Raw genomic sequence first — 26,260 nt, 5'->3', positions numbered from 1 at the left:
CCAGGACTACACAGAGAAACCCTGTTTCGAAAAACAACGACAAAAAGATTAGAGAAGATGTTATAGAGATGATATAACAAATTGTCCCCTCTGGGCAGTGGTGGCGCATGCCTTTAATCCCAGCACTTGGAAGGCAGAGCCAGGTGGATCTCTGTGAGTTCAAGGCCAGCGTGGTCTACAGAGCGAGATCCAGGACAGGCACCAAAACTACACAGAGAAACCCTGTCTCAAAACAAACAAACAAACAAACAAACAAAAAACCCCAAAAACCAAAACAAAACAAAATTTCTAAAATTCACTTTTTTGGACAAGGACTTTCTTGTAGTCCAAGCTGGCCTTGAACTTCTGGCCACCCACTTGCCTCAGCCTCTTGCATGTTGGGATTACAGATGATTCCAGCTCGTTTTTGTCTTTCATTTTGCATTTAAGTGTATATTTTTCTTGCATGTTTATCTGTGTATGTCAGTAGAGGGTGTCAGATCCTCGAGAACTGGAATTAGAATGGTTGTGAGCCACTATGTGGGTGCTGGGAACCAAACCTGGGTCCTTTGCAAGAACAGCAAGTACTCTAAAATGCTGAGCCACCTCTCCAGCCTCTTGGTTTTGCTTTCTTTTATTGAGACAGGCTTCCAACTCACAGTAATCCTCCTGCCTCAGCCTCCTGAGTCCTGGGATCACAGGCATGGGCCACCACATCTGGCTTTACAGGCTATTATTAAAACAACAAATCAATCACAGCAGCAAATGCCCGGAACAGTTGACTCCACAGAAGAAATCAACAACCAAGCCTGCTCACACCCGGAGCGGAAAATACGCATTCTCAGCAGGCATGGTTAGAAGTTCTATTTTGCATGTTAGGCATAATTGTAAGGTGAATTACTAAATGTTGAATACAATAAGCAGTAAAAACCACCACTGGAATTTGAATTGGTAAAACAAACAGCTCATTTTGAACACACATACTAATTCTCTTGCCAAATTACTTGCAATTTTCCAGAAAAATTTTGTCTTCCTTCAGGGTGGATGAAAATCCACAATTCAGCTCAACATCACCATCTAGTGGTGAAATGAATTCATAGCACATTTCCCCCCTCAAACTGCTTAAAAGATCCTGAGAGATCCTAACAGTGTAAAGGAACCATGGAGAAGGAACAGTGGGAAGTTGAAATGTAAATTAAAAGCTTTATTGGATAAAAATGTTTTAGGCAAAACAAGACTATAAGCAATCATTATTTTACATCTCTAAGACAGAGCTAAATCTCTAGAAATGCAAAAAGGCCTCTACCTTAAAAACAGCCCCCCCCCCCCCCGCCCCCAATACATATGATTTGGGATAGCCGTCATGTACAACAAATGTACCCTGTACTCGTTTATAATGCTCTAAAGCCCTAACACTAGAGAGAACCACCTGTGCTGGGTTTTGCCAACTTGACAAACAGAATTGCCTGGGAATCTGAACTGAGGAACTGCCTCTAACTGTGGGCATTGACTAACAGGTTAGTCTGTGGGCACTGTCTGTTGGGCCACCCCTGGGCAGGCAGCCCAGGGTTGTATAAGAAAGCTAGCTGAGTAATGGAAATGGAGCCAGTGAGCAGCGTTTCTGCCTCCAAGTTCCTGCCTGGCTTCCCTTGACGACGGACATGAACATCCTCATCTCTGCCCAGTCTTCTATCACACCAACACCTACAGAGAATCACACTAGGGCACCATCTAAGAAGACAGACCTAAAACTGATTTAACTTAACCCTGGAAATAGCATCTGCCATAAAAGCCAACACATTTCAGAGCTGATCGGTATTAACAAGATTTGCCTCAGGGTGTCTGTGGAGATCTGAGCTCTGGTGGTCCCTCTTGTTATTTCTCCTTTGGAGTCTTCATTTTGCTCCACAGGGAGCATGGGAAACCCTGATCCAAAAAGTCTTATGAAAACACTGCAGCTTTCAGTAAAGTGTGAGAAGCCACCAAAAAGAGGAGGCAATCACGTAGAGGTCAGATAAACACACTGGCAAATGCTGCAGTTTATTTGGGTACAGCGGGTCTCCAAGCACCAGAGCACATAGTCCCAAAGGTAATTCGGGAGGGTGGCTTATTTCTTTATTGTTGATTATTATTTTTGGTGGGTGGGCATGTGTGCCACAGAGCACACTTGTTAGAGAATAACTTTGTGGACTCAATTCTCTCACCTTTATGCGAGTTCTGGAATCGAACTCAGGCAGTCAGGTTCATGTGGCAATCGCCTTTACTTCTGTGAGCCGTCTCACTGGGCCAAAGGTTGCTGTATTATACCTCAATAATTAAAAATGCATAGACTATGTGGGATGCAAAGCAGGAAGTTTCCTGTATCTACTAGAGGGAGAAAATTCGTAAAAATTTTTGAAAGATTAAAAATATTTGATTTAACAGTTGAGTACTAAAAAATGAAATTGGTAAAAATATCTATATTGCGCCCTTTATACTAAAGTGCTTCTGGCCATGATATGTAGGCACCTAAATCTGTTTTGTTTGTTTCCAATTCCACAATGGTATTTGTAGTGTGAAAATGTGCCACTAACTGTCTAGACACTTTAATATTGACTTTTGGGAATACAGTGGACGCTGGCTACATCACTGAGAAAATCCCCTGCTTAGCACTTATGCATATCTTCGCTGCTAAAATGGAGTTTCTTTCTCTTTCTTTCTTTCTTTTTTTTTTTTTTTTTTTTTTTTTTTGGTTTTTCGAGACAGGGTTTCTCTGTGTGGCCTTGGCTGTCCTGGAACTCACTCTGTAGACCAGGCTGGCCTCAAACTCAGAGATCTGCTGTCTCTGCCTCCCAGGTGCTGGGATTAAAGGTGTGCGCCACCACACAAGGCTTAAAATGGAGTTTCAATAATGCACTTAGAATTGATTCTCTTTTGCTTGTTTTCTGTTTTGGTAGCAGGAATTCATTTCTAATGTTGCTCCCACATAAATGACAGTTGGTGCTGAGGTGCCTGTCTCTGGGCACCACTTGATAAAGGGCAGTGACAAGCTAGCATTGACAGGAGTTGATGGCCCACACCACGGCAGCCGTCGGTCACTCTTCATCCTCATCCTCGTCATAGTACCGGTTTCTCTTGATCTGCTCCTCTACAGACAGCTCTCTGACCACGTCCCCCTCCCAGAACCCGACATCTTGAGATTTTTGACTCTGGGTAGTGAATTCTTCAGTAGGAGTGGTGTCTACAAAGCCAGACCAGCTTGGAGACTTGGGTTCTAGTGGAGACTGCTGCACGCGGTCATTGCTATCATCTTCATCTACGTCTGCTCCATTTTCTATGAAATTCTCACTCTCCAGCTCCAAACTGTGAATGTCCTTGCTCCTCCTCACGGCTTCATCACTGGTGGAACCCTTGCTCTGCCTGTGTGATTTTCCCACACTCCCATTCTTCCCAGAGGCTTTGGCATCCTCCATTAGTTTTCTTTCCGTTACTATCCCTCCTCCAAACTCCTCACTCTGCTCCGACATGCTCCACCCTTTCCTGAGAGGTGACGTCATCTTGGGGCTCTTGGTGGAAGAGGTTCGAAATGAAGCCGCTACAGTGAACGGGCGGCTCCTCTCCTTCAGCGAAGAAGATCGCCTCAGCTTCTTCAGGTCCAGATCTACATCCTCAGGAGCTTCTGTCTTGCTGGTTTCGTCCTCAGGAGGCCACTTGGGCTTAGAGACTTTGAACCCTTCCTCCATGGTACTTCCCGAACTGCCAAGCTCGGCTGGGGGCGGCCAGGCGATCCTCAGCTTCTTGGTCTCAGCTGGCTTATCTTCCTTCTCCCTCTGAGAAGAGGCCTTGGCTTCCATACTTGCAGCCAGGACGCCCACCTTGGCGATGGGGGCATCTTCTACCCCGGGGCTATGGGGGGTCTCCCCTGCATTTGGAGGCTGGGCTGGTCTCTCTAGGTTTTCTTCATGTTCACTTTTGCTTGCCCAAAGATCCTTATGTGGTCTGTGCCCAAAGCCTTCGTCATAATTGCCCTTAGACTTAAAGAGTTGATTGAAGTGAGGCTTACAATAGATTCTTCCATGTAACGATGCGTATGTTCCTAGACTGTCATCAAAAGAGGAAACAAAGTCAGGGAATCTTCCTTTATACTCTCCTTTATATCAGCAGGCTTCAATCTAGTAGTTCCAGTACTTTCCAAAGATGGTGAGAAACTCTCCTCCCCCATTTTGGGTGAGCTATATCCCCAGTCCTAGGAAAATATCTTTAAAAGCACATAAATGACTTATCATAATACCTCTCTCTCCTCTCCTGCTCTGTCTCTCTCTGTCTCTCTGTCTCTGTCTCTGTCTCTTTCTCTGTCTCTGTCTCTGTCTCTTTCTCTGTCTCTCTTTCTCTCTCTCTCTCTCTCTTTCTCTGTCTCTCTCTCTCTCTCCTTCCCAAGACAGGATTTCTCTGTGTAGCCCTGGCTGTCTTGGAACTCACTCTGTAGACCAGGCTGTGTTGTAGAATATTCCTTCAAGGTGTATTACTTTTGTTTATGCTCTGGAATGTTTGTTTAATGATGCAAAGATGTGTCTGATTAAATAAAATTCACCTGCGGTCAGGAGGCTGAGTCAGCCATGCTCAGCCCACTGTAATGGCTTTTAAAGGATCATAACGGGCTGGAGAGGTTAAACACTGGCTGCTCTTCCAGAGGACCCAGCACCCACATGGCAGTTAGCAACCATCTGTAACCCCAGTTCCAGGGGATCTGATGCCACCTTTTAGCCTTTGCAGACAATACCTGCAGGCAAAACACTCAGATACATATCAAAAAAATTAAAGGGTCACAGCAATGACAGCATTCCCCCCAAAGAGATACATGTTTTGTTGAAATAATTAATTCAAAGCCAGTCAGTCGGTGGTGGCGTACACCTTTAATCTCAGCACTGTGGAGGCAGAAGCAGGTGGATCTCTGAGTTCGAGGCCAGCCTGGTCTACAGAGTGAGTTTCAGAGTAGCCAGGGCTACACAGAGAAACTCTGTCTTGAAAAACCAATCAATAAATTAATTAATTAAAAAAATTAATTCAGTGGGCAGAAAAAGAAGTAAAGAGTGGAGATCCCAGAGGCCGATTTTAGTGCAATGTGAGGAGCTTGACCCAGATAGAGCTACCACTGGGTCCAGTTGTGGTCAGGTACAAACCCCATGAGTACCCTGTAGATGCCAGGATGTCTTTCAAGAGTAATCTAGGATACTTTCTTGGGAAGGAAAGATGGAGAAAGTAACATCTTGGATACTCCCTTCTCCAAAACTATGCAATTAAAATTAATTAATGTGAAACACTTCCCCAGTCTGCCATATGGATAGTTTTGAGTTCCTTCCTTTCTCCCCACCTCTCTTCAGCATGGGGATTGAACCCAGGGATTTATGCGTGCTAGACATTCTACCCCTGTGATACATCCTTGGCCCTCTTTTTCACTTTGGGTGACGTGGTTTCAGTAAGTTGCTCAGGCAGGCCATGATCTTGAGGTCTTCCTGCCTCAACATCCACTGTAGCTGGGATGCCAGGCCCACGTCATGCCTTGGGATATAAGTTTATGGTGCTAAGACACTACAGGAAAACATTCTACTGAAGTTGGTGATGGGTGAGGGGCCTCATTAGCAGTTCATAGTATTTTAGGGTTCAGTTCTAACACACCAGAGCATCAAGAAGTCCCCAACATCATCATCATTCTGTATGACGGAGCTGTCACTAAACAGAGCTTTTTACTCTACCAGGAGCCCCAGTACCAACAGCACCTTTCGTGTGCTAAAAGCCAGGGTCCCTCTGAGCTCCCACTGTGCAGACAGAGGGCCTGTCGGGGACTGACCTACCTAAGCTTGTTGTTACAGTAGGAGCAGCGGAAACAGCTGATGTGAAACACCTGCTGGTTGGCCAGGAGACGCTCCATGGGGTACACGGTCTTCTGACACTCCACACAGATCTCTTTGGCAGGTGCCTGAAACTTCTAGGGAAGGAAGCGGACAATTTCAGCATCTGAAGTGATGGCTTGGTACTCTGCTGAGATGGGCCTAGGATTTAATTTATCTAAGGGCCACTGTCCTGGGAACCACGCCTGCTCAGGTTCCACCAGCTGACTTGTTAGAACTGGGAGGCTCTCTTGAATTTCTGTACCAAATTGTGTGGCTGCCCTGAGTGTAGAAGCCTTTCTTTGAGGTCAGGTGGGTTTGGGCTGTGTTGCAGAGCAAGGTGTACACAAGCACGTGCACACACACACACACACACACACACACACACACACACCCCTACAGAAAACATTAAAGATGGAGATCTGTAGTTAGAAGGGCAGGGAGTAGGAGAAAATGAAATCATAACACAAGAAAGAAGTTCAATCCATGTGGCAAGTATAAGAAGACGATTATATCAGCCTGGGGGTTGGGGGCCCTAACACGCACGCAGAAGAAAAGCATTAAGCTTTGGGAACCAGGTGAAGGCATTCCAATTTCAGCGGAACATCTTTTGTTACTTTCTGGATGGGTTTTATTCTAGTTTTTTTTAGACAGATTTGTGTACTGCCCAAGCTACCCTCAAACTCATCATATTTCCATGACTGTTATTCTCCTGCCTCTACTTCCTCAGTGCCAAGAATATATGTATAAGCCACTAATCTAAATGTGGCACATTTAAACAGCTTTTTACATTTGTTCTTATTTTATTTTATTAGTGTATAAGTGCATACATCATGGTGCCTACGTGGAGGTCTGAGTCACCTCTGGGGAGTTGGGTCTCTCCTCCTTCTGTATGGGTTCTGGGATCGGACTCAGGTACTCAGGTTGGCACTAAGTGCCTTTACCTGCTAAGCCATCTTGTCCGGCCCCAAATTAGGCATATTTTTAAACAAGCCTAAACTGACACACAAATGCAATAATTTGTAAGAGAAACAAACCACATCATCAGGGTTCCAGAAGGAAGCATTGCCTACTAAATTGCCTATAACACGTCTGAAAACCAACAGACTAAAAGCAAGCCCCGGGAAATGTTATAGTTAATGACTACAAATTTATGAACTACTTGCAAACTGTGGAATAAGAGCTGTCACTTTGTTCAACACAATAATTCAATTTCTAAAAATATAAGAGCTGGGGACTGGGGATGTTGCTCAATTGGAGAGAGCTTGCCTAGCTTTGTATGGAGCTCTGGGTTCATTGCTCAACACAGAATAAAACTGGGCATGGTTGTACGTGCCTGTAAACTCAGCACTGGGAGACAGAAGCAGGAGGGTCATAAGCAAGGTCCTCCTGAGCTACACGTCAAGTTTGAGGCAAGCCTACACCTCAAGAGACCCTAACACCCGCCTCCAAGTTTGCTGCTGTAGCCTTGATAGAGGCCAGAATTCTAAAACACATGATGAGCACTTACATGATGAAAAGCCTCATGTGGCTACTGAAAGTGGCCGGGCGGCTCCTCTAGAGGGTAATGTCCCTGACTTGACAAACATCTCAGTCAACAGAGGAAGAGCACCATTGAGGTGGCCAGGCAACTCTCACAGGCACCTAGGTGTCCCCTGGTGGGGCTTAGATGAGCTTGGGTTCTCAGCAGGAAACATAAGATGGTAAATAATGCAGATTAATCCCTAGGCCCAGGACCAGAATTTAGTTAAGCCCAAAAGGACCACGTTATAGGCAGAACAGACTTAATTACCCTGAAGATGGGTCCATTAAAAAGAAAAACAAAAACATACCAATTGTTCATTTGCTACAGGAACAAAATTAAAAAAAAAAAAAAAGAAACGGGGACTGTTTTCTACGTAGGCTTGATAGGAAACGGAAGTAGAAAACAAACACAAAATGAAAGTGAAGAGTATAAAACGGAATTTAATAAAATGAGTGGGACTCCAAAGGACTTAAGAATAAAAAATTCGCCGGGCGGTGGTGGCGCACGCCTTTAATCCCAGCACTCGGGAGGCAGAGCCAGGCGGATCTCTGTGAGTTCGAGGCCAGCCTGGGCTACCAAGTGAGTTCCAGGAAAGGCGCAAAGCTACACAGAGAAACCCTGTCTCGAAAAGAAAAAAAAAAAAAAAAGAATAAAAAATTCAAAGGACTTAAGAATAAAAGAGCGGGGATGGGAAGATGGCTCAGAGGTTAAGAGCACTGGCTGCTCTTCCAAAGGTCCTGAGTTCAATTCCCAGCAACCACATGGTGGCTCACAACCATCTATAATGAGATCTGGTGCCCTCTTCTGGCCTGCAGGGATACATGCAGGCAGAGCACTGTATACATAATAAATAAAACAAAATTAAAAAAAAAAAAGAATAAAAGAGCAAGCTGGGTGTGGTGGTGCATACCTTTAATCCCAGCATTCAGGAGGCAGAGGCAGGCAGACCTCTATGAGTTCAAGGCCAGTTTGGTCTACAGAGTGAGTTCCAGGACAGGCTCCAAAACTACACAGAGAAACCCTGTTTTGAAAAAAACAAAACAAAACCCCCAAAACAATCCCTTTCACTGTAGGGGCAGAATCCTAAAAAGAAAAAAGGTTAAACAATCAAAGACCAGAGGTTACCTTAGTTAACCAGTCATAGGAAAGTATTAAAGGTGACCTGAGTTACTGCAGTGAGTGCCGTGGGAACCACTAAGGCATTATTTGAAGAACAGATATTTTTTTTTCTTTTACAGACATTCTAACAGGATTGGATTTAAAGGGAGATATTGTTACCTCATTTTAATAAGGTTTTCTCTACAAGGACTAGGTGTTTTCTTACTCGTTAGCAGGTCTAGATTAAAATGCAGAATAAAATTTGAGAATAATGATAACATTGAAGCTACTGGAGAGAACCTGTCCGAATCATAAGTCAAATTGTGTAAGTAATAGGATAAATATGTTTATCAGATTGAGAATCTTTTTCAGTTGCAAAGAGAGGATCCTGTATTTTAACAGTTGAAATAGATTTGGGAGAACAAGGGGTAAAGGATACAGAACATGCTTACTCACACACACACACACACACACCACACAGACATACACAGACAGACACATACACACCATGCACACACCCACACATACACCACACACTCAACACACACACATATACCACACACACACTCATCACACCCACCACACACACACACACTCATCACAAACACACACACACCACACACACACACACATACACACACACAAGGCACACACACATACACACACACACAGACACACCACACAGACATACACAGACACATACACACCATGCACACCCCACACATACACCACACACTCAATACACACACATATACCACACACACACATCACAAACACACACACCACACACACACACACACACACACACACACATGCTCATCACAAACACCACACACACACTCTCATACTCACCACACACACAAACATCACAGACACACACACTCAGCATACACACCACACACACAGACACACACACACTCACTCACCACACACACACACACACCACGGAAGGATGCAGCCCAGGGGAAAGAAGGGAGAACCTGAGAGACAGTGAAGGTTTTGCTCACATTAGGAGGAAAGTGGAAGGCAGGAGCAGAAATTAGGTGCCAGGAGCAGGACGCAGAAGCTGGAAGAGACGAACAGGAACCTTTAATGAATACACAGCATTGGTGTGCTCTGGAGCACTCGACTGCAGCTGAGTTGAAACTCAGACTCTGATCCAAGAGTAAGACCACATCCCCTTTCAAGTAACTGTTCCAGGAGGCAGAACTCAGCCCCCCTCAGATCTACCTGGAACACACTGAGCCTCAGGAGAGAGAAGGCTTTTATGAAACTTCACCCACAAAAGGAGTGTCTGGATAATAATTCTTCAGCCTTTTATTGCCTCCCACACCTGACCCACACCTGTTCTCTTCAATAAAGCTTCACTCACACAACTGACAAGTCACCCCCCTCCTTGACATCAGCTTGACAGACTGCTGCCTCAAACAACCGCCTGGCCACAGGTTCTGGTTGGCCAGACCCACCAGGTTTCGCCTCTCACAGTCTCTCTTGCTATTAGTTAAGGCTTGTGCAGCAGCTGCCCAAGGGACCTCTACTGTCACAGGACCAACAGAAGAGGCTCCCAGCACGGTAATGTGCCAGATCATAGTGGCTGTGCTGTGTCTTCCCGTTAATTCTCCGTCCTGGGCTCTCAGCCACTTTTCTGTAATTTTCCCATGTCTATTCAGGCAACAGGAAGCAGTCAGTGTGAAAACTCTCCCATTATCGGAGGGCTGGCATGCATCCTGCCCATGCCGCCATGGTAGGTTCAGACTCGGCACAGCCGTGCCCAGAACTCTGCCAACACGGGAATGTTAGACACGTCTTATCTTTACATCTATTTTCTCATTGAGTAAGTGAAGACTTCTGTTCTCATTTCTCCTCCTCTATCCCCTTTCTCCCACGAAGATACTGAAGCATGAGGGGCGTCAGATGGTGACCAAGGTTATGCACAGTCAGGAACAGAATCAGAATCTTAACCCAGAACTCCTAACTCAGACCGACAGTGTTTTCCACACTGTGCGGGGCTGTTGTTCAGTTTCCGTAACTAAAGGCAGTTCTTTGGAGAGAAAGCAGATGCTAGCCTAGCCCTTACACACTCAGCAAGCTGGAGTCTTCACTTGATTTCAAATTAAAACGTGTAGCTATTATCTTCACGATATTCTGGAACGAATGGGGTAACATATAAATAATTAATATTCATCAACACAGCCTTTCCCGTATGAGGAATATTACAGACCTTCTGTTGATGGGCATCTATCTACTTAAAGCTATTTTCCAATGAATCTCCATGGCTTCATCTACACTCTTTCGACATTGTGTCTTATACAGACTTTTCAGTCTAATGAAGGCTCAGCGGTGGTGCATCTGTGAATGCGGGGGGGAAAAGGGAAGCAGCTGGCCATGGGCAGTGAAACTAAGCCTTTAGACATAATGAAACTGGGAAAAAATTCTGCACCGATGCCAGACCCCCATTCATCAGATGAATGCCACAAATGCCGTTCATTCTTTCCTTCCAGTTTGTGCAAAACAGCTAGGTAATAAAAGTGAAATTCTTCACCACGCAGTAAATGGTTGAGCCGGCTCTGTGCAGCCCGCAGCTTCTCTGAGAAGACCTCTCTGTGAACTCATTCTCAGGACCATTCAGATCCCAGATAGATGGCCTCTAACAGACTGTCTACAGGAGAGGAGCAGTGACGAGATGCTAGCAACCTTCAATCATAATTCTAACAGCTTTGTAAAAGTGCATAAACCTGGGCTGGGGGAGGGCAGCTCAGTGGAAAGCACTAGCTTAGCATGCTTGAGGCTGGACAGCCCCGACACCATACAACAAAGCCCATACAACTTCCCACCTCTGTCGGCAGGACCATCTGAGGAAGGAAACTTGGGCCTGGGCTATCTTGGCACAATGAGGATAAGTGTGTAACCCTCAGGGCTGGTCACATCGTCCTGCCTTTTCCTCCCTTCTGGGTCTTGATTTCTCCCCATCCCCCCACTGACAACTGAAAACCCCGGAAGCCAGGTATGGTGGTAAATGTCTGTAATCTTTGTACTTGGGAGGCAGACACAGGAGATTACAGGACTGAGGCTAACCTGAGCTGTAACGGTGAACTGAGGCCAGCCTGGGCTGAATAGTGAAATCCTGTCTCCAACAATTTTTGTTAAAAATCCCCAGAGTTGGGGCTAGAGAGATGACGCTGGGTAAGAGCACTGGCTGCTCTAGCAGAGGACTTGGGTTCGATTCCCAGCACCTATACACTGGCTCATAGCCACCTGTAACTCCCGTTCCAGAGGATCTCATGCCTTCTTGGGACCGTCACAGGGACCAGGTGCACACACATGGCAAACATACATGCAGGCAAAACATTCATACCATAAAAATAATAAAGACATAAAAATTTAAAAAGTCTCCAGAGTTTTTTGAAGCAAAATAGGCCTTTGTCCCAGCCCACCAGATTCTGATGTCGATATTCTCTCCTTTGAGAATGAACCTGCAACCTGAACTTCATAGCATCACACTTCACCAAGGGAGCTCTCCGGCCAGTGTTCAAACTATACCACATTCTTGCTTTCTCCACACACATTTTTTTTTTTTTTTTTCGAGACAGGGTTTCTCTGTGTAGCTTTGCGCCTCTCCTGGAACTCACTTGGTAGCCCAGGCTGGCCTTGAACTCACGGAGATCCGCCTGGCTCTGCCTCCCGAGTGCTGGGATTAAAGGCGTGCGCCACCACCGCCGGCTTCCACACACATTTTTAAAATATTTATTCAATTATTTATTTTGAGACAGGATCTCTCTATGTAGACATGGCTGTCCTGGAACTCACTCTGTAGACCCACAGAGATCCTCCTTCCTCTGCCTCCAGAGTGCTGGGACTAAAGGAGTGTGACACCCTGCCTGCCGATATTTATTTTCATTTTATGTGTATTAGTATTTGGTCTACATGTGTGTTGTATGCACTGCATGGGTGCCTGGTGCTCCAGGAGGACGGAGGCCGCTGGGCGCCCTGCAGCTGGAGTTACAGACAGCTGTGAGCCGCCACGTGGGTGCTGTTGCTTTGCAGGAACAGCCAGTGCTCTGAGGCATCCCTCCAGCCACCTGCAGTTTTTACTTTAAGAAACTAAACTTTGAAATTGTTTGAGTTCCCTGCCTAGGGTGCCCTATTTTTCAGTGACAGGCACTAAGAGCAGATCTTTTCCCCCCTCAGGATGCGTGGGACTCAAACTTCTATTTTGAGTGAACAAATGTATTCTTAGCTGCATGTAATTTCCCAAAGTAGAGAAACAGCTTCTGTTGCCAAGTCTAGGGCCATGGGACCAGTGATGCCAGCAGGTCTTTCTGTGTGCATTTGAAGTATTTATCTTGCTTGTGGACTGTGGGGGGGACTTTGAGCGAGAGAAAACAAACAGATCTTAAATAAAGAGGAGATGAATTTAGGTCTCATGCCAGGCTCCGCACACCATGATCTTTTGAGCTTTGGACTACTAACACACAGGGAACTGGGCAGGCGATGGGCTCTAGTCTTCACACAGGTTTTCAATCCTGGGGTGTGTGTGTGTAAAGGCAGGCCGTGAATGCTCCTGCTGAGTGACCATGGACAAAGCCCACATAGGTATGAGATAAGCATGAAAGAGATCTACCCTATGTATTTTCTCTCTGACTAGCTCAGGAAGACCTGTGTGATGTGTCATTTTATAAAGCACTCATTGGCTCAGGGCCTGGAGGACCTTGATCCAGCATTGGGTCAGCACAATCACGCCCTAGGTCATCTGGCCAAACAGGCAGAGGAGGGGACCAGAGTCATGTTGAGAAAGCAATTGTTCTCAGTACCAGAATGTTTGTTCTTAGATTAACCAGGGCTCAGATTCTTCAGTTACACAGAATCCATAACCAGGTCAGACAGTCTACTCACTGGGTTTTCTTGTTTGTTTTGTTTTGTTTGTTTGTTTGTTTAGATAGGGTCAGTCTCAATGCATAGTCCAGGCTAGCCTAGAATTTACTATCCTCCTGCCTCAGCCTCACCATGCACCACTATGCCTGGCGTGTGTGTGTGTGTGTGTGTGTGTGTGTGTGTGTGTGTGTGTGTGTGTCTGTGTGTGTGTGTCTGTGTAAGTGCATGTGGAGGTAGGAGGCCAATGCCAGGTGTCTTCCTTAGTCACGTTTTTTTTAAACATCTTACATTTTTATTCATCAATTAGTTCTATATGCAAATTACTAAGTGTGAGGGGAAAAAAGTTCATAGCTTCCATCCTTTACACTAGAAAAATAAATTATTATTATTTCCCTATGTAACAGTCCTGGCTGTCCTGGAACTCACTCTGTAAACCAGGCTGGCCTCAATCTCACAAAGATCCTCCCTGCCTCTGCCCTCCGAGTGCTGGGATCAGAGGCGTGGGCCACCACCGCCCAGCCTGAAAGTGACTCTTAAGTAGACCCTTACTGGCAGTATGTCTAGGACAGCCCAAACTGGTAATGCTGAACGGAACACTAAAAACTGCAGCATGTGGAACTGGAAACAAGAGTCTAGGACTCAGGGAGCAAATGCCACCATACCTTCACTGTTTTGGAAGGAGAACTTTCCGGAAGACTGGAGGTTCTGGCATCAGGACTCAGTGGCTTCGGGTGCACAGGCTGCTGGGCCCCACTCTTCACCTGGGGGTCACCTGATGGAGTCACAAAGGCAGGCATTTTAGAGTAGCTCATGGCAAGGTTCTTTCCAAAAGCAAAACACGGGTACTTCCCACCAGGGACTGGTCCTTCTAGTGTCAGGGAGAGTACTGCTTTTCGGTGAAGAGGGTTCTGAACTGAAAGCGTCCTGGGCTCCCCAGGAGTCAGGCTGTCAGTTAGAGACGTTCTCACTCTGTGGTACACACCTGGGACCCAAACCATCGGTATACCCAAACATTCTGCCTGAAGCATGTGCCATTTCTTAAGGCTGTGGATAGATTTGGTGTTTTTGGTAGTTGGCATGCCCAGTAACTTCCTCTGGGGTGCTTCAGCTGAAGCTGGGGAAAAGGAAGGTAAGTGTGTTGAGTCTTTGTGGGTCATTCTTTAAAAAAAAAAAAAAAAAAATTAGACACAGGGTCTTGCTCTGGCTGGCCTCAAACTCACAAAGATCCACTCTGCTTCTTCCTCTCAAGGGACAGTTTGCTTTTTCTGGATTGTTTTTAAAGCAGATATCAATAATGAAAATACCACATAAAGATTTTCTTCCTGATTGTTTAAGTGATGCCATATGAATGAATGTCTTGCCAGTGTATGTACCTCACGATGAAACTCAGAAGGAACAGAAGAGCCATTCACACAGCTACTAAGGGACCATTTAAACAAAATTCCTGAGTCTAGAGTTGGGCTGGCAAGATAGCTCTGCAGGTAAAAGCACCTGCCGACAGGCCTGAAGACCTGAGTTCAATCCCCAGCATCCACATAGTGAAGGAGAGCACAGACCCCTGCAAGCCGTCCCGAGTCCACACGAAAATAAATGAACAAAAATACAATTTAAATGTTCTTAAAGCTGGAGGCAACAAGGCACTAAGAGGTGATAGTTTGTTTCTGGAGAAAAGATAAAGAAGAAGAAACGTATTGCAAACCTAATAAAAAAATCTTTTAGTTCAAGCAAATGAATGCAGAAAGGTGCTTTTGATTTCAGCCTTGAGCTTTTCTGGGCACTCAGAAGCATAAATCTTGATTTATGCTCTTACCTCAGTTTTGAGGATTTCTGTATTCAGATTTGTTGTGGGGGAAGCTAGGAATCTATACATATTTAAAAATAATTCGCCAAGCTGGGCAAAGTGGTACAAGTCTTTAATCCCCACTTGGAGGCAAAGGAAGGTGGATCTCTGTGAGTTCAAGGCCAGCCTGGTCTACATAGGGAGTTCCAGGACAGCCAGGGCTACACAGAGAAACCCTGTCTTTAAAAAAAAGGAAAAACCAGAAAAGCAAACCAAAACAACGGTACACAGAAAATCAGACGTGGTCACGGTATGGCAAGCATTGTGAAATACGTCTCATCTCTCTAGTCACGGCACCTAGGAGGCCGGCAGAAGGAGAAGAGTTCAGACTCTTCTATACAGTAAGTTCCAGGCTAGTCAGTGTACAGCAAGACTGTGTCAGAAAAATAAATACCTAAAAATAAAGATGGTAAAAATAAAACCCAAATCTTTTATCTTTCAGAAACCAGGCTTACAACTACTCCAAACAGGATCAAATTATGTCAAAATTTAGCACTTTGAGGAAAACGCTCTCCAATAATTAATACAGTCCTTCTTGAACACCTCTGTTGAAGTAAGACTTCAAGATCGGTTTATACAGCTTTGGACCTGGAAGAGTTTAGTGCCGAAGGTAGGGTAAGTTCAGTGAGAGAAGTGCTGTTAAACATTATTCCTTTAGTAAGGGCTAGAAGGATGGCTCAGAAGTTAAGAGCACTGGCTGCTCTCTCAGAGGTCCCAGGTTCAATTCCCAGCACCTATGGTAACTCCAGTCCCAGGGGATCTGATGCCATTGTCTTGACAGGCACTACAGACACATAGTATACAGACAACATTCAGGCAAACACCTATATCCATAAATTAAAAATAAATAACAATCTCAAAAATTAAAAAAAAAATCTCTATTCCATGTTAGCCGTATGTAATACAACTTCTCCCTGAGCTGTGAAAAGTGTGACGGGTGTTCCAGCAGCAGTCCCTAAGCCCAGTGGAGACTCTGATGAGCTCGGCTGCTGGGTGTGCGGTGTCCCTTCCTCTACAGACAGTAGCAGGGACCCCGGCATGCAGAGCTAAGAGCAAACGCTTACAAGCATCATCTTCCGCAGGGCTAGAATGGGCCACCAGGCTATTCTCAGTTGCAGAAACCTACAAGAAAAAAACAAAAAAGATTAAGGAGGATTAAGAAGAGCATTAAAAATAGAAGAGCATCTGCTGCCAACACCATAAAGACCCGCTGACTCCAGTTAGTCACTGGCTGCCTGGGGGGAATAACGGCCCGGAACAGCGGTCGCCTTTTATGAGGATATTAACGCGCCTCTCAATTACAGAGGCGCACCAGAACAGACTGCACTCAGCTGCCAAGTGCGCATCGTCTCCCTCATAAAGAATGTTCAAGCCGTATCTCAGGAAGCAAAACCAAACAAAACCCCCGTGTCAAGGAGAGCAAACCCCACAGCAAGGGAAAGGAACGTATTTAATCACAGGAGTTATTCTTACTCTGATTTTCCTGGTTTTCTGTTTGGGTGTTTCAGGTAGAGAGGTTGAGACTTGGGAGGTGAAGGGAGGGAGAAGTTAAAGATAAGCCCCTGCTAGACTGTGAGTTTGATGTTAGCCTGGGTTACAGTATCCCCCCCTCTCCATATATATATATATATATATATGATACTTGTTGTTCTTGTGAAGGACCCAGGTTCAATTCCCAGCACCCACATGGTAGCTCACAATCATCTGACTCTAGTCCCAGGGAATTTAACACCCTTTTTTGGCCATTTCAGACACCAGGCACAAACGTGGTGCACAGACATACATGCAGGCAAAACTCATACACATAAAATAGTAACAGTAATAATAATAATAATAATAATAATAATAATAATAATAATGTGTATCTAAGAAAAATATTCAAAATAAAACAAACAAACAAACAAAAAAAAAGCACACTGCCACACCTGGGCGGGGGGGTGGGGTGGGGGTGGGGTGGGGTGGGGGACACCAAAAACCAACAAAAATATTCTAGTCTCAAAATGGCAGGTTTTGGGCTGGAGAGATGGCTCAGAGGTTAAGAGCACCGACTGCTCTTCCAGAGGTCCTGAGTTCAATTCCCAGCACCCACATGGTGGCTGATAACCATCTGTAATGAGATCTGGCGCCCTCTTCCGTATACATAATAAATAAATAAATCTTAAAAAAAAAATGGCAGGTTTTTTGTTTGTTTGTTTTTGAACAAGAAGCAGACCCTGTGTGTAGGTATATATTTTTGGTTCAGAAGCCATCAAACTTGAATAAAAGAACTGCCTCCCTCCCTCCCTCCTTTATACACGCCCAGTCCTTCCTGGTGTACATCTTCTATAAAGATCATGATGCTGGGTTTAACGGGTGATACCAAGGGCCTATGTCAAGATGTCTGAAGAACCGAACTACGATGGAGACTAAGTTGTTGGCTGACCACACTTAAATGCCAGCGTTTTCCCTACTCTCCTTTCACTACAGGGATTCTACCTTGGCAAAGAATAAGCTAGAATACCCACAGCTGACTTTTACTGAGTGTTTACTATGTGCCAGGTATTGAACTGATCGCCTCCACATGAAGTGTTTCATCTAATGGTATGAAATACATTTTTTGAAAGTTGTGTTTGGTTATAAAAAGACCTTCACTGCTGGCTGGTTGGCACATGCCTACAATCTCAGTACTCAAGAAACAGGCAGGAGGGGCCAGTAATTCAGGTTCATCCTTGCCTACACAGTAAATTAGAGGCTAGCCTATGCTACATGAGACCCTGTCACCAAAAACCAAAACCAAACAAAAAAGACCCTCAGCTCTTGTGCATTTTGAGGTGCACCCATCCTGGGGTGTTCTTCCCGTACCTCTGACCTAGTCCCCTTGAACACTTAGTGCTGACATCATGACATAACATGTGGGTGGACGGATGTCATCACTGCGGGCACTTCCAGGCAGGAGCATCAGAGACCATGCTCAGACATCTCATTACAGGAAAAGCAACAGCTTGACAAAGCATGGCATTTCAAGAAAGTTACTTGGGGCTGGAGAGATGGCTCAGTGGTTAAGAGCCCTGGCTGCTCTTGCAGAGGACCTGGGCTCAATTCCCAGCACCCACATGGTGGCTCACAACTGCCTGTAACTTTAGTTCCGATGGATCCAGTGCCCTCTTACATTCTCAAAGGATAAATAAAAACATATGGTCCGAGCAGTGGTGGCGCACGCCTTTAATTCCAGCATTTGGGAGGCAGAGGCAGGTGGATCTCTGTGAGTTCAAGGCCAGTGTGGTCTACAGAACGAGTTCCAGGACAGCCAGGGCTATACAGAGAAACCCTGCCTGAAAAAAAAAAAAGTATGTGTGTGTGTGTGTGTGTGTGTGTGTGTGTGTGTGTGTGTTTATTTTGTTTGTTTTGAAAAGAATGTTTCCTGTAGCATTAACATCTTTTTGTAGCAGACCAAAGTTCAAACAAGGCTTAGGTACTGGTTAAGGAAAGGCAGTCAGGCCGACCAGGGAGAGCCAGGCTCTGAAAAGCCTAGAGAGTCTGAGGACTCACTTGACTGGTATTTACTGTCTTTCTCTCCTCCTTCCCCACCCTCCCTGATTTATGATTCTCTTGCCGCTCTGCTCTTTTGCACTGTAATTAAAATGTTCCGATCCTGCAGTTCAGCCCAGAGTTCTAATTTCATATCAGATCAGCACAAAAACAGAATTTAGGACACCAGGCGCATCATTTTCCAGATAAGTATTTCCTCAGTTACGATCTTTAGGTAAAGATGGGGAGATTTTATGCTGGGATTTTTTTCTTTTAATTTATAAACCATAAGGAAAATTCCAAACATATTTATTTGTTTTATTTGAGAAACAACTTTCACTAGCCAGACATGGTGACCCACATCTTTAATTCTAGCACTCAAGAAGCAGAGACAGGAAGATCCAGGCAGATCTCTGTGAGTTCTAGGCTAGCCTGGTCTACAGGGTCTGTCTCAAAAAAAAAAAAAAGTCTATAATTTATACAATTTATTATTACTTTTAAGATTTTTAAAAGATTTTCTATGTATGAGTTCTTTGCCTGCATGTATATATGTGTACACCTACTGTGCATGGGAGGCTCAGAAAATCATGTAAAATCCCCTGGAATTTTAGTTACAGACAACTGTGAGCTGCTATGTGGGTGCTGGGAATTGAACCTGGATCTTCTGAAGAACAGCCAGTGCTCAGAATTGCTAAGCCCAGTATAGAGCTTATTTGATGAGTCTGTGACTAGCAAGTCTGCTGTCTACATGAAGTTGTTCCGTGCTAAAACTGAGCCGTCCATCTCATGGTTGAGGCGCGCATCACAAACGTGATTTTCCGGAACTCTTTCCGTGGCTTCCCACTGACGTCTGATTATATCTCAGCCCTTGAGGACGGCCTAGAAGGCTTTTCCAAATACCCCCCCCCCCCGCCCCCCGTCTCTCATCATTGCCTATCTACTACCCCTACCTTGCTAATCAATCAAATGTCAATCTCAGGCTTCCACACTCTGCTGTGTGTCTATTCTATCTCTTGTGAGACCTTTCTCCACTCACCTGGCCCATTCCTGCACATTCCTCGAGACTGGGCTCAGACATCATCTTCCTGAAGAAGTCAGGTAAACTAGTTCTGAACTCCCATGGCCCCACTCTCTCAGAGCACCTACCATAATGATTTTTAATAGCTACCATGTCAGAAGGCAACAGAGGGAGGGATGGAGTGGTGGTGGGTGGCTATGAATGAGGGTGAATGTGTATGTGGTTTTCTTTGTTTTCAAACAGGGTCTTGCTGGCATCAAACTTTCTACGGCACATGCTGGCCTCAAACTTTCTGCGTGCACCAATCCTGGCCTCAAATTTTCTACCTGCACATCCTGGCCTCAAACTTTCTGCGTGCACCATCCTGGACTCAAACTTTCTGCGTGCACCATCCTGGACTCAAACTTTCTGCGTGCACCATCCTGGCCTCAAACTTTCTGCGTGCACCATCCTGGACTCAAACTTTCTGTGTGCACATGCTGGCCTCAAACTTTCTGCGTGCACCATCCTGGCCTCAAACTTTCTACGTGCACCATCCTGGCCTTGAACTTTCTACGTGCACCATCCTGGCCTCAAACTCACGGCCATCCTGCTTTAGCTTCCTGCACTGTTCTTCAATTGCTGGTATTTGCTAGTATGCCTGGTTCCGCCTTTAGTTCACTCCTCTCCCATTAGTTAGTTAATTATGATATGTGTGGGGTGAGGATACGCCACAGCACAGGTGTGGAATTCAGAGGGCAGCTTTCAGGTTGGTTCTCTCCTTCCGCCACGTGAGTCCTGGAGACTGAGCTCAGGGCCTCAGCTTTGCCTGCAAGTGCCTTTTCCTGGCGAGCCATCTTGTTGACCCAGTCCTCAGTTTCTAAGCTTAGCATTTCTTATGTTAACATATACGACTTGCATTCTAACACGCTTTGAGTGAGGGCTGGAGATGTAACTCAGTGGGAGAACACCTGCCCAGTGCATGCAAGGCCTTGGGTGAATCACTAACAGAGCAAAACCAAAACCGAGCAAATAACCTTGAGAAAAAGAATAACTTTTTTTTAACCAAAAACAAACAAACAAACAACCGTATTAAGCCAGAGTGGTGTCAGGGGCCTGCAGTCTCAGTTATTCAAGAGGCTGAGGCGAGAGGATTGCTTGACCGTGCAAGTTCAAGATGAGCCTGAGACACAGAGACCTCATCTCAAAACAAAATTAAGACAAAACAAGCAAACGAAAGAAAATCTTAAAATAACGTATTGAGTATATATTTAAGAAGAAGATTGGGAATGATTTAAAGACAGGATCTTGGGGCTGGAGAAATGGCTCAGCAGTTTAGAGCATGCGCAGTTATACGGGATCTGGGTTCAACTCCGAGCACCCGAATGGTGGGTGGCTCACAACTGTCTGTAACTTGAGTTCCAGGGGATCCAATACCCTCTTCTGACTCTGAGGGCACCAGCCACGTACTCAGTGCCCACACATTGCGTTCAGGCAAAACATTTATACATATACAACAAAACCTTAAAAAAGTTTTTGAAAATAAGAATTTTATCTCTGATCAAGCAGGTTTCTATAGGTGACTTGAGCTTTATGCCTTCTGGGCATTTGCTGAACAAAAGAATTTTCCAGTGAAGGCTCATTATTTGGTCAGCTGTAAATTACAAAGCTTCCTAACTGAAATTTATGTGACCTGCAAAAATGACAATCTGCTCTGGCAGCTGCCACCAAATTCCCAGACGCTGCAGCCCAGAGCCAGAGCCCTTTCTAATTTTAAGCACCTAATTTAGAACACATGCTTCCTTGGCAACTGGACGTGGACTTTCAACCTACCTTTCTTCCTTCCTGATGGGAGATGCAGACCTCAGGTCCTGGGGGCACATTCTCCTTTTGTTCCAGTTTATGAGTCTTGATCTCACCACCACTGGCTTTCAACTCATTCTACAAAATAAAAATAACCCGTGAACTCAAAATGCTTACCATTCCATTCTCTTCACAGCTCATCTTCCAAATAAACTTGGAATGCTTAAAAAAAAAATTCTTCTTCTCATAGACCTTAGGCCAAATCAACCCCCTGTCACAAGCAGAACCCACTGACTAGTGAAATAACAAAAGCAGCCGTGTGGACACATACCTCCGAGTTAGATATCTGTATGCCTGTCTCGAAGTGGACGCTCATTAGGCTACAGACGTACCAACAGGGACACCCCCACCCACCCCCAGCACGAGCATTCTGTGATTCACTCTTCTAGCAGCACAGCTTGTGAAGTGCAAAGCTTGTGAATTTACAGAAAAGACCGTTTGGGAGCAAGGAAAGGAGATGCCAAGTGCCAACAATTAAGAAAATATACTGACCATACATATAAATGCCCGGCCTGGAAAGAAAGACAGGGATGATGGACACATATAAAAACTGAAATTATACTGAATGATACCATAAACAATCTTTTCCTATCAAACTTTCAAAAAGAAAAAAAAAAGCTTTTCACATAAAATTTGCAAAGATACCTTAATCTATATTTCATAACGGAGCCTCAACATTAGAGAAAACATGTATTGGTACTGCCATAGGACTAAGGAGAATAATCCTATCTTTTTTCCTCATACAGGACACTGGGAGCAGAAAGTTAAAATGAACTGATCTACTAGATCTAAAAATCAACAAAGAGGGAGCTTTCTATCTTTACTGTGACCTTTCCTGTGACCCCTCCCCCTTCCTCCTTGCTCTTTCTGACAGGCTCCCATGTAGTCCAGGCTAGCCTCAAACTGACTAGATAGCCAAGGATAACCCTGAACTTCTGATCCCCCTGCCTCCACTTCTCAAGTGCTGGAGCTGCTGGTGTGTGTCACCACACTCAGGTGACGTGGCACTCGTGGCTAACCTCAAGACTGTGCACTGGAAAGCTCGCTCTCAGCTCAGCTACCTTCCCGGTCCCGTCTGTGCCTCTTCAGGCTTGGGGAGAAACAAGCCGTCTAAGGCCACGGGGCCGGTGAAGCGGATGTGATGAATCTGCTAAGGTCAGCGACTTCAGAGTGGGCCGTCCCTGCTGCACGTGCACTATGAGGAGGAGGCGGCCCCCAGCACTGCCCTATGACACCCATTCATTTACTGTCTGTCTGTCTGTCTCTGAGCTCCTCCTAAGCTGCTACCCAGGATGTGCCCTGTTACAATCATGTGCTGTAAGGAATTTCAGACATTCTTGGAGGATGAGATGAAAGGTACTTTTCCCCAGAAGTTTTAAAGACTTCTCAACTCTTGAAATCTCCAGAGCAGAAGTTTAATGACGAAACTCTACTAGGAGAATTCGTTTAGAGATGACGGGATCTCTGCAGCCCGGCGGTCCTGGAACCGGCTTCAAACTCCAGCCATCCTGTGTTGCTACACCCCTTGAGGCTTGGTTTTGTTTTTAAAGGGGAGCTAAGGATGTAGCTCAGTTGGTACAGAGCTTTCCTAGCATGCATAAAGCCCTGGGTTCTACCTGCCAGCACCAAATAAAACCGTGTGTGGTGGCGCTGTAATCCCGGTTCTTAGGAGTTGGAGGCAGGAGGACCAGAGTTCAAGATCAGCCTTGGCTACATAGGCAGTTTGAGGTTAGTCTGGGATACACCAGACTGTTTCAAAATGAAGAGCAAGATAACTAGCCAGCAGGAGGATGCTTTGTCATAGCCATATCTGTTGCTCTTTCCAGTGTGCTAAAAAAATCCAAACGAGGTCACGGAACAGGTTTTCCCACCTGAGGAGTCATCTGGGTGGAATGCTTGCACAGACAGACAGACAGACACCTCTAGTATCAGGCAAGAAGTAAGCTTTGCCCCTCACCCATCTCTGCATCTCCTGATCTACGTTCTAAGGAGAGTCTCATTCTATTCCTTTTTCTTTTCTTTTTTTTCTTTTTTTTTTTTTTTAAGATTTATTTATTATGTATACAGTGTGCCTGCAGGTCAGAAGAGAGCACCAGATCTCATTATTGATGGTTGTGAGCCACCATGTGGTTGCTGGGAATTGAACTCAGGACCTCTGGAAGAGCAACCAGTGCTCTTAACCTCCGAGCCATCTCTCCAGACCCATTCTATTCCTTTTTCACACTCGGTAAACTCTGGGTGTTCCACTCTCTTTTTTTTTTTTTTTTTTTTTTTTTTTTTTGGTTTTTCGAGACAGGGTTTCTCTGTGTAGCTTTGCGCCTCTCCTAGAACTCACTTGGTAGCCCAGGCCAGCCTCGAACTCACAGAGATCCGCCTGGCTCTGCCTCCCGAGTGCTGGGACTAAAGGCGTGCGCCACCACCGCCCGGCGTGTTCCACTCTCTTGATTTATATACATCATCTCTTATTAAAACTACTGTTGAAAAAAAAACTGGAGAGAGGGATGAGGGTGTAGCTCAGTGGTCGACTATGTGTCTAGCATGTATAAAGCTGAGATTTCAATCACTGGGACTGAAAAAAAGAAACAAACAACTGTGTTTCAGAGAATGGGTCCATCAGTACTACTGAGGAAAGCATAATTATGTAGGGGGAAATGTTTTTACTTCTGGAATATACATTATAATCTTGAATCTGCACAGTTCTGATCTATCCAGGAATAAATAAAACAATATTATTTTCCCAACATTGTTAAGACCTTTGGCAATGAATAGATCTTGTATTCTGAAATTACAGAAGGAACAAACTTATGCATCTCTAAAAATGAGAAGCTGGGCTAGGGATGCCCCTTACAGGGCTAGGGATGCCCCTTACAGAGCTAGGGATGCCCCTTACAGGGCTAGGAATGCCCCTACAGGGCTAGGGATGCCCCTTACAGGGCTAGGGATGCCCTTACAGGGCTAGGGATGCCCCTTACAGCACTGTGCTTCTCCAGCATGCTTGAGGGAGGTCCTGGCTTCAGTTTCCAGCACTACGGTAAACAGACAAATGAGCAGATTTTTGTTTGTTTGTTTGTCTTTGTTTTTCTGAGACAGGGTTTCTCTGTGTAGTTTTGGTACCTGTCCTGGAACTCACTCTGCAGCCCAGGCTGGCCTCGAACTCACAGAGATCCACCTGGCTCTGCCTCCTGAGTGCTGGGATTAAAGGCGTGCGCCACCACCGCCCGGCACAAATGAGTAGATTTTAAGATGACAAAGAGAGGACATGATGACATCCTGTGCTCCTGTCACCTGAGTACCTGGGAGGGAGGCTGAGGCAAGAAGAGCCCTGTGACTTTAAAGCTAGGTTATAGAGTAAAATCCTGTTTCAAGCCCGGGCGGTGGTGGCGCACGCCTTTAATCCCAGCACTCAGGACGTAGAGCCCAGGCGGATCTCTGTGAGTTCCAGGCCAGCCTGGTCTACAAAGTGAGTTCCAGGACAGTTAAGGCCACATGGTGAGACCCTGTCTCAAAACAAGAAGAAAAAAAGAACAACAGGTTTTGGGGCTAGGGGGTGCGGCTGAGTGTTTACCCGGTATATGTGACATTCTGGTTTGATTCTTAGCACTAGAGGGGAGCGTGTGCAGAATACCAAATCTTTCCATTCATTAACCATGTAATCTTCCTGTCATTCCCCACCCCCTCTTTTCTAATACACGATTCTTTCTCTGCAGGAAATCATTACATCATATGGGTTAAAGATTGAGAAGGCCATATAGAGCTCCTCTTATACTGGGAACTAAATCCTGAGCCTCAGGCATGCTAGGCACGTGCTGTACCATCCCCAGCTCCAGCCCTCACAGAATTCCTTTGAATGAAATGTCCAGGACTGCAGATTCATAGGGGGAAAGCGGATGAGTGCTTAAGTGGGTGACTAAACAGATAGGGAATTTCTCTGAGGGCTGACAGAAAGGTTCTGGAATTAAGAAAGAGTTATGGTTGTACAACTTTGTAAATATACTTAAAAAAAAATCCCCTAAGTGTGTTTTTGGTCTGCTATTCCCTGTAGAGCCCGGAATCAGAGCCAGGGCCTCACGCAAGCTAGGCAAAGGCTCTTCCGCTGAGCTACATCCTCAGGCAGTGTGTGCTTCCACAGAATGGTGATTTTATGTTATGTGAGCAATATATCAATGAAAAACCTAACAGAACTACATCAATGTTCAATGCACTTAATGTTTTTTATATTTCCCATTATTCTCTTGAAAAAGGAAATCTGGGTTGAAGATATAACCCAGTGTAGCACGCTTGCCTAGCGTGTGCAAAGGCCTGAGTTCAACCCTAAGCACCCACCACGAAACCAAAAAGAAACTCACAATAGATGTTCCTATTAAAGCTAATAAGATTCCAATTTTTTTTTATCAGTGACAATGAAAAAGTTCAGTAGACGAGCCAGGAAGAGTCTTGATATCACTGCTGGTAACATCACAGAAAACCAGTGAGGTGTGGCTATGTATGCATCAACTGGGGGAGCAAAATCAAGACTGGAAAACGTATGTTAACCAAGGGAGGAGGGGGACTGGCCAGGGTCAGAGGTCAGGGCCCAGGAGACATTTCCTGGTTGCAGCACTCATGCCGGCTGTCCGGAGGAGCAAATAAAAATGGTGTAGCCAGGTGGTGATGGCACACACCTTTAATCCCAGAAGAGCCAGGTGGATCTCTGTGAGTTCAAGGCCAGCCTG

The 26,260-nt window shown here is 45.3% G+C and overlaps 1 protein-coding gene across 1 annotated transcript in view; it reads right to left on the bottom strand.

Annotated features, from left to right (window-relative positions):
- Window positions 1-1,655: 1,655 nt before the first annotated feature.
- Window positions 1,656-26,260, bottom strand: part of Lima1 (LIM domain and actin binding 1) — a 97,261-nt gene continuing 72,656 nt past the window's right edge. Inside the window, exons 5-9 of the mRNA XM_059247166.1 lie at window positions 21,519-21,626; window positions 16,246-16,303; window positions 14,004-14,113; window positions 5,811-5,944; window positions 1,656-4,059 (exon numbers count right to left, since the gene is read on the bottom strand). Of these exons, the coding sequence (XP_059103149.1) occupies window positions 3,054-4,059; window positions 5,811-5,944; window positions 14,004-14,113; window positions 16,246-16,303; window positions 21,519-21,626 (1,416 nt within the window). The 3' untranslated portion in view covers window positions 1,656-3,053. The remainder of the gene's footprint in view (window positions 4,060-5,810; window positions 5,945-14,003; window positions 14,114-16,245; window positions 16,304-21,518; window positions 21,627-26,260) is intronic.

This window comes from Peromyscus eremicus, chromosome 20 (assembly GCF_949786415.1).
Source record: "Peromyscus eremicus chromosome 20, PerEre_H2_v1, whole genome shotgun sequence".
NCBI lineage: Eukaryota > Metazoa > Chordata > Mammalia > Rodentia > Cricetidae > Peromyscus > Peromyscus eremicus.
Note: the sequence above shows the minus strand (reverse complement) of the source record. Positions and strands in the feature narration are given on the sequence as shown.